The sequence below is a fragment of the Polyodon spathula genome, chromosome 5 (genome assembly GCF_017654505.1).
Source record: "Polyodon spathula isolate WHYD16114869_AA chromosome 5, ASM1765450v1, whole genome shotgun sequence".
Taxonomy (NCBI): domain Eukaryota; kingdom Metazoa; phylum Chordata; class Actinopteri; order Acipenseriformes; family Polyodontidae; genus Polyodon; species Polyodon spathula.
In genome coordinates this window covers 18,763,968-18,783,573 of record NC_054538.1, presented here as the reverse complement: position 1 = coordinate 18,783,573, position 19,606 = coordinate 18,763,968, and the positions used below count along the sequence as shown (strand labels likewise).

The 19,606-nt window shown below is 38.1% G+C and overlaps 1 protein-coding gene across 1 annotated transcript in view; it reads left to right on the top strand.

Moving 5' to 3' along the window:
• Positions 1–19,606, top strand: part of LOC121315498 (ryanodine receptor 2-like) — a 247,360-nt gene that overhangs the window by 184,149 nt on the left and 43,605 nt on the right. The window contains exons 59-78 of the mRNA XM_041249629.1: positions 226–341; positions 477–541; positions 904–1,025; positions 3,043–3,092; positions 4,117–4,177; positions 7,036–7,274; positions 7,500–7,581; positions 7,944–8,074; positions 8,304–8,624; positions 9,081–9,321; positions 9,777–9,864; positions 10,247–10,339; positions 10,520–10,690; positions 10,918–10,977; positions 13,118–13,252; positions 13,628–13,740; positions 14,052–14,148; positions 14,486–14,592; positions 14,886–14,937; positions 15,823–15,873. Of these exons, the coding sequence (XP_041105563.1) occupies positions 226–341; positions 477–541; positions 904–1,025; positions 3,043–3,092; positions 4,117–4,177; positions 7,036–7,274; positions 7,500–7,581; positions 7,944–8,074; positions 8,304–8,624; positions 9,081–9,321; positions 9,777–9,864; positions 10,247–10,339; positions 10,520–10,690; positions 10,918–10,977; positions 13,118–13,252; positions 13,628–13,740; positions 14,052–14,148; positions 14,486–14,592; positions 14,886–14,937; positions 15,823–15,873 (2,395 nt within the window). The remainder of the gene's footprint in view (positions 1–225; positions 342–476; positions 542–903; positions 1,026–3,042; positions 3,093–4,116; positions 4,178–7,035; positions 7,275–7,499; positions 7,582–7,943; positions 8,075–8,303; positions 8,625–9,080; positions 9,322–9,776; positions 9,865–10,246; positions 10,340–10,519; positions 10,691–10,917; positions 10,978–13,117; positions 13,253–13,627; positions 13,741–14,051; positions 14,149–14,485; positions 14,593–14,885; positions 14,938–15,822; positions 15,874–19,606) is intronic.

The window sequence follows — 19,606 nt, the reverse complement described above, 5'->3', positions numbered from 1 at the left end:
CTACCAGTACTGTACATTTCATTGCAGTACAATCTAAAATCCAGTAAATTGTCACACAATTTATTTTTCTATTTTATAACTAAATGTATGCTTTTATAACATAAAGCCAAACTGAGCTTTAGGTTACAGTCAGAGTGTCCTGCGTGAGGCACTGCTCCATACAGCTTTTAAATCAATAGATAATCAAATAAGTCCCACACCCCACATTTCTTTTCTCCTTTTTAGAGGTCTGAAAGAAATTGAATTAGACACACCTTCAATTGAGAAACGCTTTGCCTACAGCTTCCTACAGCAGCTCATCAGATATGTGGACGAGGCACATCAGCATATGCTGGAGTTCGGTACGGAACTCTTATTTACAGCCAGTTATACTCGTTTATACAGTATTTTTGTTAAAGTCATCTGCTTATGAACTTGAATTTTACACTTTTTTTTGTTTTAAAGACTACCTAATAATATTGTTTATGTTCCTTTAGATATTTGCACTCCGGGTAAAGGGGAAAAGATTCCTCATGAGCAAGAAATCAAGTTTTTTGGGAAGGTCTGAAGTTTTGTGTTAATTTATTGCTGATATTTTTGTATGTTTCATATTAATATTCCTTCCTGACACGTGTGAAGCTTTCATGTCAGGATGATTGGGTGCAAAGCATTTCAGTCATATCAGTGAGCAAGGCTTAAGGTTATTGTGTTTTGGATGTTTTAACATTTTCTACTTTGTAGTCACATTTTGGGCTGTTTAAGCTCTTTTTGTCTCTATTTTCAAAAGTCAACATATTACAGCTTAGCAAGAATAGTGCTACTAGTATGGAAGTGTGTATGGTTTTCACTCATTATATCCACTGAGATATAGTGAATAGTACTTTTCAGCATGCTGGTGTAATTGAAATTTGAAATTTGTTTCAGGTTGTTCTTCCATTAGTTGATCAGTACTTCAAGAATCACCGCCTCTACTTTCTGTCCACTGCGAGTCGACCGCTTAGCAGTGGAGGCCATGCATCCAACAAGGAGAAGGAGATGGTAACAAGGTAAAGACAGCACGCAGTTTTGAAGATAACTCGATCATGTCAAAACCACTTCGAAATGATTCAATATGAAGAACTCTTTTGATAAAGGATCAATACAATCAGGATGTTGTGGATTTATGGTTAGGTGGTTTACGCATACTGATGCTAACCCACCTTTGAACTTAACCCCATCAAAACAGGTTCATCTAGACCTTCTTGGAACTGCTCACCGGCCTCTCTTGATATATGTTGTCGTTTCCCCCTTATGTATATTGACTTGATAAAACAAAGACAGGCCGTTTCTAATACTGAGATCTTCCTCCTGTATATCTTAGCATGTGTACCTGACAACACTCAGGTAGAAGTTCATTCTTCATGTTGTTTATATTCACTGCGTCACCCCTGTGACCTCAATATACAGCTCTCAGAATCATGTCTAACCTAGAAGTACATCAGGTACAGCAGGATGTAACCATTAATATGTCCTCTTTATAGCATCCAGTGGATGTAAAGAATACCACTTGATGTGGTATTTCTTATTTATGTAGTTCCTACATCTAGTGTTGCAGGAGGACAGATTAATGGTTACACTCTATACATGAGTGTTGACTAAAACAGAAAATGATACAAAGGGAAACTAGAATTAATTTTTTATAACACATTAGATAACTCTGACATTTAATACTGACACGAAGTTGCTCTTCAAATACTTTTTTGGCTTGCTATATTTTAATATAACAGTACAGTCAGCACTTGGTTATCCGTTACCCAGATACACATCAGTTGGGTTTTACCACCCATTAAGAATAAAACGAATCCCATTATATATATGTGTAACAAATTAATGCACTTACCCGTCTCATGCGGTTTCCAACTCCTTCACCAGTTTTCTGATTGAAGATGTAACATCTTCAATGTTACAGTTTATCTGAATGTCCGTCACAGCCTGCGTTAAAAAAATTTTATTTATTTTTTTTAAATCAGTCTGTCTTGTACTGTGCAGTTACACAGTGCTTCCTCCAGTTTCACCTGACTAAAGTGCAGCGAAAACAAAGAGAATGAGACAAGCTAAGGTAATGTAGCAGTTAATCATTAACCAGTTTTAGATACTGTGAAGTTTTTTAAATCTGTTATCTTTTGTTGCTTTTGTGTATTTTCATTTGCAAATAAACTGTGACATTAGGGCCTTATCGAGCACTATATTCTGCAATTTTCAATACGGACTTTAGACACTTTTAGTTCTGGAAACTTAGTTTTTTTTAATTTTTAATCTTTTGGTTTTGCTAAATAGCATTCCCTTTTACGTTTTACGCAGTTCTGTGCATGGGTAACGTTAGATTTCATGTTGCTGTTAGGTTGTTAATGGGAAATTTTACACACTGCTACAGTACGTACCGGATTTAAAATTATGTACTGTATTACAGTTAACATGTCGTCTCTTTAGTTTTGGCAGTACATCTAAATAGAAGCCTACTTATTTTAAAACAGTCCATTCATCTATGGATTTTTGATATTGTATATATTTTTTTGTGTTCCCTGAAAAATGGACAAAATGAAATAGTCAAATATGCCTCACACATGTTTAACCGTCGCTGTAGGGCCGGATATGTGAGTTCTAACTGTATAAGCTACAGTGCGACCTGGCTGTTAGACAACACTGGCTGCATGAGCCTCTTGGGAACAAGTCAGTGCAATTCCACTCTCCTATATAAAAAAGAGCAAAGGTGGCTGTTTAGAAAACTTGCACACATAATTTGGCTCATCAGTACTTGCATTCATCTCCATTGATGTTTCTTGAGCTGCGGATAGGGGTGGGGGAGGCTTTGCTCTTAGCTTTTAACCATGAAGTGCATTGTTCTTCTAGATTCATCACTTTCTAACCCTATCCCTGTATAGCTGTCTTTGTCTTGCATTGTGCAGCTCTAATAATGTTATAGACTCTTCATGTGGCATCATATCACTTGGTTTGCTCACATTTCAGCTGTTTTATTTTCCTTTTCTCTGTTCTTCTCCCTTTTTTTCCTCTCTCGTCTTTCAGCCTGTTCTGCAAACTTGGAGTTCTTGTCAGACATAGGATATCACTGTTTGGTAAGGATAGTGTTAACGTGTGACACCTCTTTGTTTCTGAACCATCTTCATTTGCACCTTGTTTGTTTTTGTGTTATTGTTTCTTTAAGCTGCCTTGTTGCATGGTCAATCAGCATGTATGAGCTTACAGCTGCCAGACCATCCTGTCACAAGATTCAGGTCCTCAGTCTTTTTCTAATGCTAGTGATTTTGAGTTCCATTGCCGTGACAAAGCATTTGTTGACGTAAAGTTTTCTAAGCTAAAATGGGTTTAAATGTGCACTACAGTGTTGTTGTTATAAGATTTTACCAGTTAGTCAGAGTACTTCTCCATACCATACTGTGGGGTCTGTGCTTTTTAAAGCAAACTTTCAAATACTATATATATATATATATATATATATATATATATATATATATATATATATATATATATATATATATATATATATTGCAGTCAAGCTAAAATAAGGAACAAACAGTAATTGATCTGGATCTCAAAGTGTGAATGGAAAAATGGATGTGTAAAAGGAATTCAACGAAGAGGATTTGTTTGGGAAAGGGTGTGCATATAGTGAATCATTAATAAATTATGTTCTAGATTTATATTGGAATGTTATATATAAACTATATTTCAGACATTCTGTAGCAGCCTGGTACAATAGATGACAAGGCAGGTGTTAACAGTGTGCTGATAGTCGTTTTAGAAAACTTTGCAAAACGTCGCTATAAATTATTATTGTTAAAGTCTGGCTACCTCATTTTGGCTTATGGCTAAAGGAAACTTAAGCTTAAAAAGACCATAATGACATTATAATATGATTTGCTAACAAAGTAAGTAATTATTTAAAGTCCTTTATGGTAAAATACGGTGTTTGTTGAGTGTAAAAAGCTACCAAACCTGCATGAGGTGAGTACTTAATAAATGTCCATTTCCAAGCAAGATATACCAGGCTACTAAGCATGCCCAATTACTGTATGACAAATTAGAATTTTGCTTTAGGAATGCTGTACGATAACGCTTTATTCTCAATTTTTCTTTCAGGAAATGATGCTACATCTATAGTGAACTGTCTTCACATATTGGGCCAAACTCTGGATGCTAGGTATGAAATGAATATTTAGAATGAATGCCAATCCCGGTGCCAAAGTCCCTGAACCGGAACCAGTTTGCTAAGCGACCACCTCCAGTATTTAAACCAGGTCCCAGCAGCCTCAAAGGCTGACCCAACCAGAGGTGATGTTCGGAGGTTTAATAGTTTCGGCCACCCTGCACAAAGACACATCTCCATAAAACTAGTGTTTCAGCTTGACAGAGCACTCACAGTAGTGACGTTCCAGAAACTTCTGGGCTTGATGTCAACAGTTTCCCAGGCCTTCTACTGGGTCTCCTGCACATGCGCCCGCTGCAGGCCTGGTTCAACAGCAGAGTTTTTCAGCCTGCGTTGAACTGCAACCAACCGCATATTGACAGTGTCTCATCACTGTCTGAAGGCACTTTCTTGGTGAAAATAACCTGGGCTGGGGCGCTGTGTTGAATGGCCGGAGTGTGCAAGGTGTGTGGAACCCCCCTTGGCAAGGTCTCCACATCAGTGTTTTAGAGCTGAAGAGAGTTTGCCTTGCATCATTTTTGTAAGGAGGTTTGATGGAGACATGTGCTTGTCTGTACAGACAACGCAACAGTGGTGGTTTTCATCAGCCACCAGGGCAGCCTCAGGTAACCCAGTCTCCATCATGTGGCCCTCAAGCTTTTGCTCTAGGCACACAAGAACCTCCTGTCACTGGGGTAACAAACTGGGCAGCGGACCTCCTTTCAGGGAGGTGGTGAGCCTCATTTAGGAGAGGTTTGGGAGCGCAGAGATATATATCTTGTCCCTCCCAGGAATCAACCCACTGTCCCCTCTGGTTCTCCATAATAGGAGCCGGGGACCCACTGGTGATAGATGCCTTGGCACACCAGTGGCCGAGGCAACTGTTGTATTTCTTCGAACTCACCATGCTTCCGCTGTACCAGTACCGAACTGACCCGGTACCATCCCGTTTCCGACCCGCTACCCACCGGTGCTTACATCCCAGGTCCAGTACCAAGCCAGTTTTGTTCAGGTCTTGACCAGCCCTGTTGCTTTCTTTAATCAGACTAAGGCAGCACCTGTACATTGTTTACTGTACACTGCATTGCTACTTGCATCATGCCTGGGTTTTATCGCTGCGAGACGTGCAAGGCCAATTAAAGAACAAACATGGCAGATGCTCTTCCTGCCTGGAGCCAGAAGGCACAAACTAACCGCAGAGACTGCCAAAGTGCCCCGACCTGCTCAGTCAGGCGCAGGTGGACCTTATACCATCCCGACCCATTAAGCCTGCAGCTCTGGGTCTGGCCCCTGAACGGCTGCATTTGAGCCATCTGGGTCTGTCCAATAGGATTATTGACACCCTGCAAAATGCCAGAGCAGCATCCACATGTTCCCAATATGGGTACAAGTGGGGTGTCTTTCAGACGTGGCGTCTGCCTTGGGGGTTCTGCCTTGGGGGTTATAATGGCAGTTATACCTGTTTGATGAGGGGACAATCTCCCTCTACCATAAAGGTCTATCTGGCAGCTATTTCAGCTTGTCATATCAAGATTGACTCGGTCAGGAGCTCACTTCCTGGCGGGACAATTTTTGAATCTATCTTGGCAGCTTCAGCTACCTATGAAGGATGTTGTTCCTTGCTGAAGGCATAACATGGTGCTTGAAGCACTCATGAAGCCTCCATTTGAGCGCTTGCATTCAGCTGAGCTGAAATTGGTGTCGCTTAAAGCTGCTTTCTTGCTTGCAATCACCTCTGCAAAGAGGGTGAGTGAGATGTAAGCATTCTCAATTGTGAAAGTCTGCTTAATTTTTGCAGAAACCAGGACAAAGATTATGCTCCGTACCAATCCTGTTTTTTTGGCATTTCATGTCAACCAGTCTGTGGAATTGGAAGCTTTCAATCCACCGCCTTTCCAGTCTGACAGAAAGCGACAGCTCCATGCGCTCTGTCTAGTGTGGGCTGTAGCATATTGTGTTGAGAGGATGAAAAGTTAGAGGCAGTCCGAATTATTTTTTGTCTGTTGTGGGGCAAAGGCCCATGGTCAACCCTGTCTAAAGAGCGGCTGTCCAAGTGGATAGCAGACTGCCTATGAGCTGGCCAACTTGCCCCCACCAGAAAAGCTCAGTGCCCATTCCACCAGGGGCATGGCAACTTCGTGGGCTTTATTCCAGGGTGCATCTGTCAAGGACATTTCCAATGCAGCAGTGTGGGCTACTCCTCATACCTGTACTAGATTCTACAGACTTAATGTCGTGGATTCTCAAAAACTATTGACAGTGTCTCCATGAGTGTTAAGGGTGGCTTCTCAGTTGACCCTTACAACACAGACATAGAGGCAAGTTTTTCCCTATTATTGCTACTTGTTATTGGGGTTCCGCTGGGTAATGCAGCCTATCGGCTTAGCCTTGTAGCATTCCAGTCATTCTGTAATCTTGCCCTTGCGATGGCTTTGGTACACTCATGCGGTAATGGTTACATTTCATCCTTGAAAGGGAACGTTAGGTTATTATCATAACCCTGGTTCCTTGAAATAGAAATGTAACCATAAACTTGAAGGAAAAATGACACTGAGATCTGTGCGTGCAGTTCCTTTTTACCCTTGGGGGCAGAATGACTGTGTAACACGCTCGGTTGAGCAGCTTTGGTATATTATTGTCAGGTTTCGGGGTCTTTAGCAAGTAAACACCCATGTGTTAATGGTTACATTTCTATTTTAGAGAACCAGGGTTATGATAATAACTTAACATACATGAAATGTATCAGAATATATTAAATAAATATGCAGTTATGTAAATCAAACTGAAACATATTTAGATTAAGGCATCTAGAAAACATTCTGTTACAATATACAGCACTAAGGATTGAGTTGGAGTGTTTTACCATTGCATAGGACTGTAATGAAGACTGGCTTGGAGACGGTAAAGGCGGCTTTGCGGGCGTTTTTTGAAAATTCAGCTGAGGACCTGGAGCAGACGATGGAGAATTTAAAACTCGGCCAGTTCACCCACACCAGGACTCAGCCCAAAGGAGTCACCCAGATCATCAACTATACCACCGGTGCCCTCCTGCCTGTCCTGTCCTCGCTGTTTGAGCACATTGGGCAGAACCAGTTTGGTGAAGACCTCATATGTACGTATTTCTTAGGTGCATCTCAGCCTTTATGCAGGATCCACTCGGCTCAAAGTGCTGTGCTTTATCAAGCTTGAGTTTTCACAAAATATATAACAACCTAGCTACACAGTTGAGTATGCATAATTTATTTATTTAACTATTTTTTTACATTTGACTTTGTTTTTTGCTAAGACAATGTTCCTGTTGCAATATATAATGTATCTTTTTCCCCCCCCTATGTAGTAGATGATGTTCAGGTATCATGCTACAGGATACTTGGCAGTTTGTATGCACTGGGCACTAGCAAAAGTATTTATGTAGAAAGGTAAGATTTATTTTGTTATCTAGCACTGCAGTATCTTCCCTCGTATTCAGCACATTTCCTCAAAATCATTGTACTGAGCTCAGCGTACTTTTTCTTTCTTTTTTGTTTTTTAAATGAACTCTGTGGCTGATGTACAGGTTCTGGTAATGGATAGTTCTTGATAGGCAGAGCATGTGTGCATGTCCTAGGGTTAACAGAGCCTGAAACTGAGTATACTCTTTTTACCTTTTCTTAATCTACTAAAAATCAGGTTTTAAAATAGTCCTTAATAAAATATTCAGTTTTCTGAATAACCCCCCAATCTATATAATTGCAAAGACATATTTTGAATAACTGTGAATAATAAGTTTCTTTCTCTACAGGCAGCGGCCAGCACTTGGAGGATGTCTTGCTGCCTTTGCCGTTGCCTTCCCAGTATCGTTTATGGAGCCTCACTTGAACAAGCATAACACCTATTCCATATACAACACCAAAGGGTCAAGAGAAAGAGCAGGTACTGTGCTATACAATGATTCAATCTTCAGTCAAAAGGAAAGGAAAGGTTTTGTACAGTATTTATATATAAACCATACTTTCTGTTCAATGAACCATGCACGGGCTATCCCACCTTTTTTCTACTGGGATAACTAACTGAGGTAATTTGCAATTCCAAGCAGTTGACCCTGAATACTTTCCTGGGCACTACGTTAAAGATTTTGTTTATTTGTTTGTTTGTTTTTAAGCTCTGAACTTGCTCGCCCGGGTTGAGGAAGTATGTCCGAACATCCCATCCCTGGAGAAATCCTTGGAGGAGATCATGGAGCTGGCTGAGTCTGGGATTCGGTACACCCAGATGCCCCACGTGATGGAGGTGGTGCTGCCCATGCTGTGCAGTTACATGTCTCATTGGTGGGAACACGGCCCTGAAAACAACCCAGAGAAAATGGACATGTGCTGCACAGCGCTGACATCGGAACACATGAACACACTGCTGGGGAACATTCTGAAGATCATCTACAACAACCTAGGCATCGATGAGGGAGCCTGGATGAAGCGACTGGCAGGTATTGACTGAAGGAGTTTTGTTTGTTTCTAATGATAAAGACCTCAAACTCTGAGAAATTGAGAAAACACTGGTAGATATTACCACAGCCACCTTTTTAACTCCATGTTGTTAATAACTGATAATACTTATGAGTGGGAATGCTGCATGTCCCACATGGTAAGGGAGTGTAACATGGTGTTAAAAATCCCCTTTTTGGTAATCTTTGACCTTTTTTTTGCTCCGTGTGGTTGGGGAGGAGGGGTTGACAGATACATAATGTTAGTTTTATTTTTTCAAGGGCTTTCCAACAACAACAAGAAGTATTTAATGTAGTCGTTAACTTAGCAGGTTGAGCAACCTTCATTGAGTAAGCCTGGATAGTATATATATATCCCTATATATATATATATATATATATATATATATATATATATATATATATATATATAAACAGGTAGTTGTATTTTTCTTCCAGTGTTTTCCCAGCCAATCATTGGCAAAGCCAAGCCACAGCTCCTGAAGACCCACTTCCTGCCCTTGATGGAGAAGCTGAAGAAGAAGGCTGCGATGGTGCTGCTGGATGAGGAGCACATGAAGGCAGAGGTGCGAGGGGACATGTCTGAGGCGGAGCTGCTCATTCTCGATGAGTTCACCATCCTCGCCCGGGATCTCTACGCCTTCTACCCGCTCCTCATCAGATTCGTAGATTACAACAGGTAGTCACCACATTATTTCCAAGCCTAATACTGCTTAATGTAGGCCTTCTATCATTGTGTTTAATTTAAATGTAAGTAAATAACATTTAAGATGTTTGGGTGCAGATCATTTTAATGTGAAGGCTTCATGTAATGAATTACAAATTAGGTTGGGATATCTAAGATGCTATAACACTGAAGGAAACTGAACAATGCAAAGATTGTAACTCCATAATTGTCCAAATCAGTAGTTCACAATATGTGTGTGCTTGTGTTAGAATTTAAGTTTGGAATACATTTTAAATACCATCTATAACAGACAAACAATGACACAAGTTACTCTTGTGAAGTTAGCTTAGTAAAATGTAATTGCAAGGCCTTGTTTAACATGTGGAAGTGGTTTGATGATAATTTTCTAGTAGTGGTGGTAAAGAATTAATATTGTTATTTACTTTAACTGTAATTACCTGTTTCAGAGCAAAGTGGCTAAAAGAACCCAACCCAGAGGCAGAAGAATTATTTCGCATGGTGGCTGAAGTGTTCATATTCTGGGCAAAATCCCACGTAAGACACAACTTTTGAGAATTAATTTTTATTATTATTCATTTTGATGTAATATCTTCTATATTTTTAGCATATGGATCTTCAAAACAATACCAATGATTAGCTTGTGTTTCACATTCCTCTGAATTGGATTAATGTTTTCAAATATTACTGGTTAGTTACTGATATATATATATATTATACTGCATACACATCTACAGGCCAATCATAAGTGAGACTATTAATTATTATATTTCTTCTTTTTTACTGTGTTCCAATGTGTCCAATACATACAATACATAGCAATAAAGAAGTAACACTATCACCAATTACTTTCTAACAGACACAGACACATGTTTTTATTGCAAACTAAGTTAACTTTCTTTGTTTTTTCTCTCTTTAGAATTTCAAAAGGGAAGAGCAGAACTTTGTGGTCCAGAATGAAATCAACAACATGTCTTTTTTGATCACCGACACCAAGTCGAAAATGTCAAAGGCAAGTGATTGTGTGTGAGTGTGTCAGGGAAGGCGGACGTGCAGTGACGGATCTGATTCTACAGTGCCAAACAGGATTTATACACACACTTAACTGTTTGCAACACTGTTGTGTGGATGGTTCAGTTGTACATTCTTGTGTGTATTTTACATTAAATGTATGTCTGCTGTTGGTATACAGGGTGCAGTTTCAGATCAGGAGAGAAAGAAGCTAAAACGAAAGGGAGACCGCTATTCTCTACAGACCTCACTCATTGTAGCTGCACTAAAGAGACTGCTTCCTGTGGGTTTAAATATCTGTGCACCTGGAGATCAAGAACTTATTGCGTTGGCAAAGAACAGATTCAGTTTGGTATGAAAACCATTTATTTTTTTGATCCATCTTAAAATTGTGATGTGCAAGAAACTTGTATTTTGTCAGATGTCATACATAGCGCAACTACTATTAAAAAACAACAGAAGTAGTATACAATTGAATATGTGATTGTATGAAGTAATATCATAGTTTGTTACTTGCCGCAAGATTTGGAAAAGCAGACACCGCCCAGGATTTTGCTCTTATTTTGCTGTTTCAAACAGAAGGACACAGAGGATGAAGTAAGAGATATTATTCGTAATAATCTGCATCTTCAGGGAAAGGTAAGTTAATGGAGGGCAGTCAATGCATGTTTTGTTCATGTATAAAGTATAATTTATTAGGGGACATTTACACTCTGTGCTTGAGGTGCATATGGCTTGTGTTTGTGAACTAACCCTCTAGTCGCATGCGTCTCAATGACTTAGCATGACTGAAAATACCCAGAATGTGTTTAGGATATCCTGCTCCCTCACACATACACAGTGCATAGTACAACATTAGACGTGTAAGAGAATATATATTTCACTATAATTAACTTTTTTTACTGCAACTAAGTCTTTAACTTAATTTTGATTTCTGATTCCAAGCATGTAACTTGTTAGCTGGTGAATCTGAGAGAACTATATAACCGAGCAATATTTGTGGCGTTAATTAGTTTAAAATCAATACTGATCCACATTCATTTTGTATGAAAATTGTAATAATTTTTCTTTTTTTGCTGCAGGGCACTGCTCAAGGTCATTTACTTCAGTAGCTTACCACATTTTTTACATTATATTAGGCAAAAAAATAGGAGATTGTATGTGTGTATATATGGGCTGCACGTTACATATACAAAGTGAGCCGTGTACTCGGTTTTAGTATTCTGTATACTGTATGCTATAGGTGTTTTTGTTAATAGGGCAGTATACAAAGATGCTCATTATACAGGGAAAGGAACCTAAGGTTGCTCAGCCATGCTCTTCATGCAGCGGTGTGCGGCAATCAAGGATGTTATATTTAGAATATTACAATATTCATTTATAGATCAATTTGTAATCTTCTCTTGGTTGCAACAAAAGAAAAAGATCAATGCTTAGGATGACACATGATTCCTGAAAATATTACCAAAAGACACACAACATAACTATCAGTAGATAATACAGTTTTATAACACAGATCAAATAATCTTAGTATTACTGAACTAAACATTTGAATAATACAGTCCATCATTATATTATATTATTAAACTGAAACCAGTTGTAGCATGGTAAGTCTGGGGATCTCATTTTCCCGCACATGCCATATCACTTTCACCTGTATACTCATTACATGAGGACATGTTCCACGTAGCTTCTTATCTATGGCTACCGATTACAGGATTACATTTAAGAAGCAGGCTACTTAAATTGTTGCGACACTTTTCCATTTTGATAATTATTACATGTGGTGGGTAAAGCACACAGAAAAATAAAGTGAATAGTAATTCTTGAACAGAACAGATTTACAAGTTTCATTTACACCTCATTGTAAATGTAATATTTAATAATATTATTAAAAAAAGCAATTAACCCAAAATCAAAGCATGTTGGGGTACAAAAAAAAGGATACCATCTTGCCTGCTCTTTTCAAGAGCATCTTTTTTTTTTTTTTGCACCTGTCCATTCTATGTGTTTCTCTCTTTTTCTCTCCCCTCTGCATGTCTGCATGCTGCCTGCCTCAGTACCGAGTGCTTCATTTCAAGAAACTGGTGAAGAGGCTTATCATAGTGTTGAAATGGATGAAGAACAAACCTCACAAGCTGGCTAGCCTTGAGCTTCCAGGCCACAAAAAACTGCATGGGCGAAAGCGCTCGGCCACCATAGACACCACACTCAGGGTTCAAAAGACTCCCCTATCTGCGATAAAAAAGTCCTCCTCAGTTGTCCATGTGTCCATGTTGAGGCACACTAAAGCCCAGACAAGGCCTATGGACATGGCAGGTTCTAAAAAATGGAAAGGCCTGCACAAGGAAGGTCACCTAGCAATGCAGAGTTTATTGGGGTGTAACACACATTTGGTGGGTAGTCACTAGTCATGTAAGTCTAATGTAGCTAGTGCCTTAACTCTTTGCGGTCCTATGTCGGACCAGGTCAAGACAGACGCTGAATAAATGGACCGCAAAGAGTTAATAGTAAGATAGAAGTGGCAAACCTATACAATTTTTTTAAGTAATCATTTTGCTTTGGTAATTTTATTTTTAAAAGTGGAATATTGTGTCAATTTTAATTCTGTATAATCTTATGACCAAATGTAATGTTATGAAGTTCTACCACTCTTTTTTTCATTCGCAAAGAAGGTATTGCCGCGTGCCCTGCTCCACACATATTGCTTAGTACAGCTCTCCATCCTACTCTGGCTTATACTAAATATCTTGTTTAAAGTTTCTTTTTTGTGCTACAGCTAGAGGATCCTGCTATAAGGTGGCAGATGGCTCTGTACAAAGACTTGCCTAACAGAACAGATGACACATCGGACCCTGAGAAAACAGTGGAGCGTGTGTTAGATATAGCACACGTGTTGTTTCATCTTGAGCAGGTTAGTCTATGTACAGTATGGATCTCTGTGTGTATTGTAATGTATGTAGCATTTTAGTTGCTGATATAGCTTTAATCACAATTCATCTGCTAAACGTAATGTATTTTCTATGATCAGATCCCCATGAAATGTAATTCCTACCATTGGAGCACTCTGTTTTAGTACTACTAATATATCTAAATTAAGCTATCTTTCCTTTATAGGGCACCTGTTATAGTTAAAGTCCTATTTTCTTTAATACAATATTGCCAGCAGTTTTTAAGGGCTTAGCCAAGGCCCAACTATGCTACTCTTCCAAAATTGTATTTTGAGCTAATCAGGAATGCTTGACATGACCATGCCATACCTGATCTTTTCAGTTCCTATATTGTTTAGGTTGAACACCCTCAGAGAAGCAAGAAGGCTGTGTGGCACAAGCTGCTGTCCAAGCAAAGGAAAAGGGCAGTGGTGGCCTGTTTCAGGATGGCACCTTTGTATAATTTGCCAAGGTGAGCATTATTAAGCTACTTGGTTATTGTATAGCAGGATAAAAAAAAAATGTAATCAGATGACCCAAAATCACTTTGATTTCCTTTCATTGTACTCCGAACTTGTAATGTGTTTTTAGGTACCCCATGTCCATAATGTTGGCACACTGCAATCTCACCTAAATTATGGTAATAAGCTGCTGCATAATGAATTGGGTACTGGTGATCAATATGTAATATCTATTACAACCCTGCCCCATGTCCAGTTAATAAGCATGGAAACGGTCATCATGTCGAGAACAGTATATCGCACATGCTGTTTGTTTCTGTAGGCATCGGGCTGTGAACCTCTTCCTACAAGGATATGAGAAGTCTTGGATTGAAACAGAGGAACATTATTTTGAAGACAAACTAATTGAGGATTTAGCTGTAAGTTTTGCCAGTTGCATGCATTGTGTGCAGTGTGATCATGTAATGACCAGAAGTAACTACATAGGCATTAAACAAGAATTTTAAACCCAGAGTTAGAATTGTTATTAATGTCAATGCACTGACTGTTTATGCCCTGATTGTCTACATTTTTTTTTTTACATGACTCATTCTAATAATCAAAATGGCTTTACATAATATACACAAATAAATACATACATACATACATGCATGCAGTACTATATATTGGTCCTTCAGAAATATTACATAACTAGAGTCTGTTGCTTATTCCAGAAAAGGTCAGGCATGGCATGGTCTGTTTGTATCTGAATTTCAGAAACGAGGAGTAGAAGAACCCCCAGAAGAAGATGAGGGAACAAAACGAATCGACCCTCTAAACCAGCTCATCTTACTGTTTAGTAGGACTGCACTGACTGAGAAGTGGTGGGTATTATCACATAGGGTTATCTATTTCAATTACAGTGTGTAATGGCGGTGAAAACACAAAACAATATAGATTAAAAGTTGAGATCCTTGTGTAAAAGAGACCTGCATAATTGCCATGTAGTACCAGCTTTACACGGAGGTGCTGCTGTGTGCATATTTCTCCTACTCAAGTTAAACCAGCCATAATACCAGTACTATGGCAAAAGCATACCTGTCTAAGAAATGTTAGTGACCATTTTTCTTCTGTTTTTGCTTTTCCATTGACAATTTTTTATTATTTCCAAAAACAGTAAACTGGAGGAAGACTTCCTTTATATGGCCTATGCTGACATCATGGCAAAGGTAGATTTATTTGTAATTACAGATTTATAAAACATTCTGAGTGGCCATTTTGAAAAGAGCTTCGAAAGAGATTTTAAAGTTATAAGTGTAAACAAATCATCAGGCTGTTAACATTGAAAAGAAAAATGACAGGTACGTTATTTAAACAGTTGTAGCAACACGTTGGGACTTGTAACACTATATTTTTCGGAACCCCAATACTTGCTCTGTGTACACAACCGAACTATGGGTATGGGGAAACTATGGGTAAGTATAAGAAACTACTGGGCATCCTTGTAGGGTCTGAGATACACTGGGGGATATATTTTAGAACTCTGGGTAGTATTACATTAATTCAAAGTTAAAGTTAAATTATTACTGCCATGGTTACTATGTCAGATAACACATAAGTCTTAAACCAAGCAGACGTGGGAGTGGAGGGCGTTAGTCCCAGTTTGGTGTAACCTGGCCCCTTTTCTAGATCTTTTTTTAAGGCTAATTTGGCTGTTTTTTCTAACATTAATGTTCTGTTCAGATTATATATACAAGTCATCTATTACGGGCCTTGGAAAAAACTCTGTAAAAAGTATGAGAACAGTTGACCTCTGATCTCTGACTTCTGAACCCTGATGTCTGGGGCTGAAAACTTTAAGTGGCAGCTAGTTCCTAGATAGGTTAATCATACAGGCACACATTTGTTCTGTTTTACAAATATTGTTTCTATAGGCTCCTGTTATATAAACTCATAACTCATCAAGGTTGAAACTCCACAAGAGAGGCCCCCTTTGGGAAATGTTTAGCCAGCCCTGACAGTGGCGCATAGAGTGGTAAAAGGAGCATTAGGATATGAATTACATATTATTAACATTTTTTGATGACTGATTACTCTTGTGTTTCTTAACCCAGAGCTGTCATGATGAAGAAGATGAAGATGGAGAAGAAGTGAAAAGTTTTGAAGTAAGACATTTCATTCTCCTGTTCAGTATCACTCATAATCAATAGCGGACATTCCCTATTTATTTGCACGTGGCAGCTTCAACACGGCAAGCAGGTGGCATGCTGGAAGGGAGCTACAATTGTATCTCCACTACAATTATGAATCTGTTTAGATCTGTGATGTTCATAATCTGCCTTTTGTGTAACTATGATTTACCAACACAGATGCTGCATATAGGAATGTGTAATTTAGTGCTGTGCAGATATAACAGTGATAGAGACAGAAGCTTTACAAGTTTGTGTGTCAGGTGGTAATATATTCCTGTATTGGTTTTGGTTTTTGTTTATTTTTATTTTTGCATTTGATCTCCAACAGTCTGGAATTTAAATGGTTGTTCTGTACTGCTTTCTCAGTGGCAAGTTATTATTTTGTATTTTGCCAAAAAAAAAGAAAAAAAAAAGTTTTTTGGTTTGGATGTGGATGTTTTTAATAATTTCGAAAATGGAAGAATATCTGGAATGATGTAATATATTTAGTATTGATACATTTCAAATATATTGCACCCCCCCACCCCCACCCCACACCCATGTACAAAATTTAGCATTCCCGGAACACAATCTGAAACCTAGTCCTAGATTTCTGATCAAATTCTTAAATAGAGGCACATTTTCTGTGCTTTTAGTCTGTAATTTACCCCAGTATTTCTTTGGAAAGAGTTTTGAAAATACATGTTAATGTTAGAAAATCTGGAACAAAGAACTGTGTCTATTCAATTGATCTAAACCAGATTTAAATACAGCAAATGTTAAATATTAGGTGCGTTTACACTAGCATTCCGGAATACTTAAGATAAGATTCTGGGATAGTCTGTACTGAAACGGTGCGTTTACACTTGCTTGAAACAGCTGGGGGTACTTCCCACAGGAGCAGACTCTGAGCATGCGGACTTCGAGGGGGAAAGAAGAAAAAAAAGAATCCGCTGCCCTGCTGCAGTGACGACTGTAGTGACAGATATTTCCACTGCCCATTTAGTACTCATTGGATCCTGTCTTCCATTCCAGTTAGATATTAAAACACTGCTTTCTTCATCAGGGAAGTTGCACAAATGTCTTTCAGACATTATTTCCAAAATCTGTAATACAAAGGTTAAAACAGTAGTCGCTACACATCGAAAAATGTAAACTACATAAGATCTGCAATCTTTCCAGAATACGTCCTCAGTACGTTTACACCGAAAAAAGTGACCGGAATCCGTCCTGTTGTCCTCAGATACGAACTCAACATTTGAGAGGATAAGAGGATGGATTCCGGAACATGCTCAGTAGCGTTTACACTAGCAAAAAATGATCGCAATCTGTCCTCTTATATTCTCAATCCAGAATATTTGTGCCAGTGTAAACACATCTACTAATGCTGGACCAAACCTGTAATTTTACAAAAAATACTCAATACGAGAAACATTGTTACAAGATGTTGATCCCCTTCTTTCAATGATTTAAACTGATCAATTAAGTAGACCCCCTTTAGTGTGCTTAAGAGACCTTCAATGATATCACTTTGTTGTTCGGTTCTAGTTTTGTAAGCAGGTGTTCATTTCACAAAATAGGAGTAAATTACAGACTGTAATACTACTGTTCAACAAAACCTATGCAGTAAATACTAGCTTAATGCAGGTTGGTGAAGCCAAAGTAATGCAAATATAAGTAATTATAAGAACAGCTTAACGTTTATATATACATTTTTATGATTTCATACTTAAACCTGAAACCATATTACGATAGCCATATACAGCACCTATGTACAGACAAGAACCGCTGCCCTCTGGTATTGTCCTGTACCATAAACACCTACTATTCTTGTCTTCCATTCGGTCAGTACTAGATCTTGGTCTTGATTTTAATGGTTTGTCTACAGAATTACGTGAGAAAATCTTTATATGTCAAATGGTATGAATTGTTCTATTTAATTATTGTAATCAGATTGCACCTTTCATGTTGTTACTAAGAGGATTACCAGATTAAGTCGTTTTGTGACCAAAAGTCTAATAAAAGTATTTTTTCAGTGTAATGCAAAAGGTGTAATCTGAAACTATTTGCATGCCATGCTGTTAGTATTGATATATGTTGCATTGGTATCACTAAGAATTAAAGCTGCACTATTTTGATGGAACAGATGATGTTATAGTTTTGCCAATAACTAATTAAATATTGCATATTACTTACTAGCTTTCTACTATGGCTTAAAACTTAATTTCTTTGAATATGTGCTTTTTTTTTTTCTTTGAAGTTTGGGACTCTTTGACTGTAATATCACTTCCTAATATTTACTAATGGCTTATCTATACTTTAAATTAGAATATATATATATATATATATATATATATATATATATATATATATATATATATATATATATATATATATATATATATATCTATATATATATATATAGATGTAGAGATGTACTGCAGCTTTAATGCAATCTTTTAAAAAGTATGACATGATAACATTTTGTTTCCGCAGCACGATATTATCAAAGATTTAAGCAACAAATTTGTCAACAACGTGGAAAACTCCCTGGTAACAACACTCAATGGGCCTCATTTACGAAAGAGCACTAAATGTAGCTGTAATGTGCACATTAAGCAGTGAGACTAACGTGCACCATTTAATGTACCATTTACCTACAGAGAACACATTAATTTATGTGCACACTGTTTGGCTAAGTTACATACCATAACGTGCACATGTATTGTGAATGATAATTGAATGTGCACGATAATGTCCAAGACCTACCCATGACCACCATGATATAAAAAGCCTCAGCAGTCCAGGCGTATCTTTTGTGAAAGGTGGAGGTGGCTCACATTTACCAAAAATGTGCAATCAGTAGACACAGCTCTCCGCAGGGGACAGGCAGAGGCAACGCAAACTAAAACTGCACACATAGGAGTGCAAAATTCTAGTGGAGGAGGCTGTTTTAAATTATAATACCTTGTTTGGTCCAGTGTTTTATTTAATCAGTCTATTATTTGTACCAGTGTAATGAACTATAAAATACAATAAAAAAATTATAACATTCATTCATGTTTATTCACGCTTCATATAACCTGCTATTTAGAGGTATTTTTCACTGCTCTATATGAAAACCTTAATGCAAGTAATGCCTCCATGTTGCCAGATAGATTTCAGCCCAGAAAAATAGGTTTAAATAGTGTGCCTATATGTGGTTAAAGCCTGGTTTCCAAACAAACTAATTATCGCTCACCTTAAAGATCTACACTACCATTATCACCCTTTAGTAAATATGGTGTGAATTATTAAGAGCGGGGTGCCTCATTTAAGTACATTATCATGCATTACCATACAAATCATATATTCATTCTGATTACTATAGTGCGGCGCAATAAAATCAGTGTGCGCCATAATATGTCCACTATTTTGCACAATAATGAACAAAATTGCAGTAGTAAATACAGAAATCATGAACATGCACACTAATTGCAATTGTGATGTACCATACTGTTTAATGCCCTATCATAAATGAGGCCCGGTGTCTGTGTTGGTTGTATTTTTCTTTTTGAAGGTTTCTCATTCGTTTGGATCCATTTTTTTTTTCCTTTTTTTCATTCTTGAAACCTCTTCCATCCTCCGGTGTCTTTTGCCTAGTTCTGATGGAAAGTTTAAGGCAGCAAAGCTGGCAATGTAACTGGCTATTGCTGCTAGTGCTAAGTTGCTCATTTTTGCTGCTGCC